The sequence below is a fragment of the Triticum aestivum genome, chromosome 4A (assembly GCF_018294505.1).
Source record: "Triticum aestivum cultivar Chinese Spring chromosome 4A, IWGSC CS RefSeq v2.1, whole genome shotgun sequence".
In the NCBI taxonomy this organism is placed as follows: Eukaryota; Viridiplantae; Streptophyta; class Magnoliopsida; order Poales; family Poaceae; genus Triticum; species Triticum aestivum.
In genome coordinates, this window is record NC_057803.1 from 502,709,719 (window position 1) to 502,712,369 (window position 2,651).

General features: G+C 52.4%; 1 protein-coding gene across 1 annotated transcript; it reads right to left on the reverse strand.

Moving 5' to 3' along the window:
- Positions 1-412: 412 nt before the first annotated feature.
- LOC123082146 (proline-rich protein HaeIII subfamily 1-like) lies at positions 413-1,511 on the reverse strand. Its single transcript, XM_044504547.1, has one exon. It carries the CDS (start codon positions 1,421-1,423, stop codon positions 554-556), a length of 870 nt encoding a protein of 289 aa, XP_044360482.1. The 5' UTR covers positions 1,424-1,511; the 3' UTR covers positions 413-553.
- Between the last annotated feature and the right edge of the window lie 1,140 nt (positions 1,512-2,651).

Below are 2,651 nucleotides of genomic sequence, written 5' to 3' on the forward strand. Positions count from 1 at the left end.
AGATATGCCATAACCATATGTAAATGAAGTGATTATAGCATGAATATTGTAAATTGTAGATACATTGAAAACGTATCAGTCTCCCAAGGGCAACTTCAGGTAGGCGATGAGAGCAAACGATCATCTACTGAATTGAATTGTCAAAAAAGATCACCTCTGAATCCAAATGATAGAAAAGACTAGCTGCACCGTGGCGCCAGCCCTTGTAACAGGAATATGGATGAGGCCAGCCCTTGTAACAGGAATATGGATGAGGCTATCACGGTGCCCCTGGTCTTTTCTATCATTTGGATGCAGGGGTGGTTTTTTGTGGCAATTCGATTCAGGGTCCTTTTGGACAAAGATTTGCTGTCCAAAGGATGCAAGTGTGCAGTACTTTCTCTTCTCCAATGTTGCATTTTTCTTCTTCTCGTAAATATAAAATTATGCCAGCTTTATTGATTACGTGGTCACGGTCTAATATTTGATATCCTTGCGATTCATTCCTGTCGTACAAATATTTGGTGTCCTTCCGCGAGGGCAAAATCGGCGGTTGTGTACTTGTGCGCATGCATCAGTTGTGCGCTGGAACAGGCGGCGCCAGCCTAGATGCGTGTTGTTCCTCCTCGCCGTGGAAAGACGGTGCTGGCGGCCACTGCCATGACGGCATCGGCGGCGGGTAGAAGTAGAACGGGAACGGAGGCCACTGCTTTCCTGGCTCCGGTTGTGGCCATGCCGGGAACGGCGGCCACTGCTTTCCTGGTTCTGGCTGCGGCCATGCCGGGAACGGCGGCCACTGCTCTCCCGGTCCTGGCTCCGGCCATGCAGGAAGCGGGGGCCACTGCTTTCCTGGTTCTGGCTGCGGCCATGCCGGCAGCGGGGGCCACTGGTCGCCTGGTTCTGGTTGCGGCCATGCAGGAAGTGGCGGTGGGTGGAACGGGAACGGAGACAGAGGCGGCCGGTCGTCGCCCGGACGCGTCCACGCGGGGAGCGGCGGCGGGTGGAACGGCGGCCACTGGTCGTTGCCCGGTGGCGGCTGCGGCCACGGGAACGGCCACGCCGGCGGGTTCTGGTCGTGCGGGCCCTCCGGAACAGGTACCTCCGGGGGCTGGCCGCCGTCCGGATCAGGCGCCGGCGGCGAAGGGTCGGCCGGGGGAGCGTGTTTGCCAGGCCCGTGGTGCTTGGGCGGCGCCTCGGCATGGCGCTTTTTCTTCTCAGTCTGAATGGCACCGTCGTCGCGGATGCCGAGCTCCGGCGGTTTATCGGCATTCGCGGTTGGAGGGTCGAGCTTGGCGCGCGCGGCTCGGCCACCTTCCAGCTGTGCGTCGGCTCCATGGGTGGTGACCGAGGGCAGCGACCTCGAGGAGGCGAGGCTGCACGCCGAGAGCAAGACCACGGCGAAGGCCAGGAGGTATGCCATCTTCATGGCAGCTCTTACACGCATCGAGGATGCTCTTCTTGATGCTGCCACCTTGTTAGCTAGCTAGGCGCGCGCCCGCTTGATGACAACCTATGGTGCAACTTAGGAGCTTGCATAGCGCACCGTGTAGCTAGCTATACACGCATGTATGTTTATATACGGGCTGCGAGTGATCGATCGATTTGGGGTGAGAACTCGCATGCGTAATGTAGCCATTTAGATTTGAACATTTGTCACCATGGTGGGTGTGAGAAGGAAGTTTTACTATCTCAATCTTGTAGCTAGTGGCCTTGTCATCTTTGGCTCGTTGAATTTAGAGAGCACGTCGGTAACTAATGGGTTGTTGGTGCCCATGAAGGTGACATGCATTTGCAAAGGATTTTAGGCAGGAGTCATCTTTTTGCACTGCTGAGGGTGGATCTCCAAATCTCTCTTTTAAAAGTCTTGTGTTGTGCATGCGCATGGTGGCAAATAATCAAATCCATCATCGAACTTCATTATCGAAAAAAGATTTCGCCCCGTTTTATAAATAAAGCAACGATCATTAACATGGCAGTGCAAACTCACACCACCACACACGCACACACCCAAAGCATGATACATAGGCGCTGAGCGCAACAACACCACCCCTAGCTACGAAGATATGAAGCCGTATACGGCGAACCGTGGACTCCAAGACGACGCCTTCAGAAAGGATACGACATCAGAATGCCGCCACCGCCCGACCCGAGGGTCAGAGTATCCCCATCGAACTTCATTAAGTGTGCTAGCATATGTATGTGATGATATGTCCTTGTGGGCCAAACATTGGCAGCAAGACATTCCCCAGATGAGCAAATGCTTACGGCATTTTGGCGTGCAGAAAGGTAACAGGAGGATTAACCCATTTTTCACACGCGTGATTATCCTGCACCAGAGCAATACAAAGTGGGTGGATAAGTTAAATTTGGCGTAGTGGGGCTGGTAAAACAGATATTTTTAAAACTAGTCCATCCATTTCAAAAATAGTGTCGTGATTTAGTCCAAACTAGTAGTAGCGCTCTTGTTTTTTGGTTAATAAGATGGCCGTATGCATCACTCTGATGCAGAGGCCGCGGAACCCCTTTTTTAAAAGAAAAAAAAAATAGTAGTGCTCTTTATTCTTAGGCCTTATTTACAAAGCATTCTCATCGAAATTACGTGAGAATATGACTACCACAAAAAAGCAATAAAGTTGACGCGTCATCACGGACGAGTCAACGGAACGTGAACC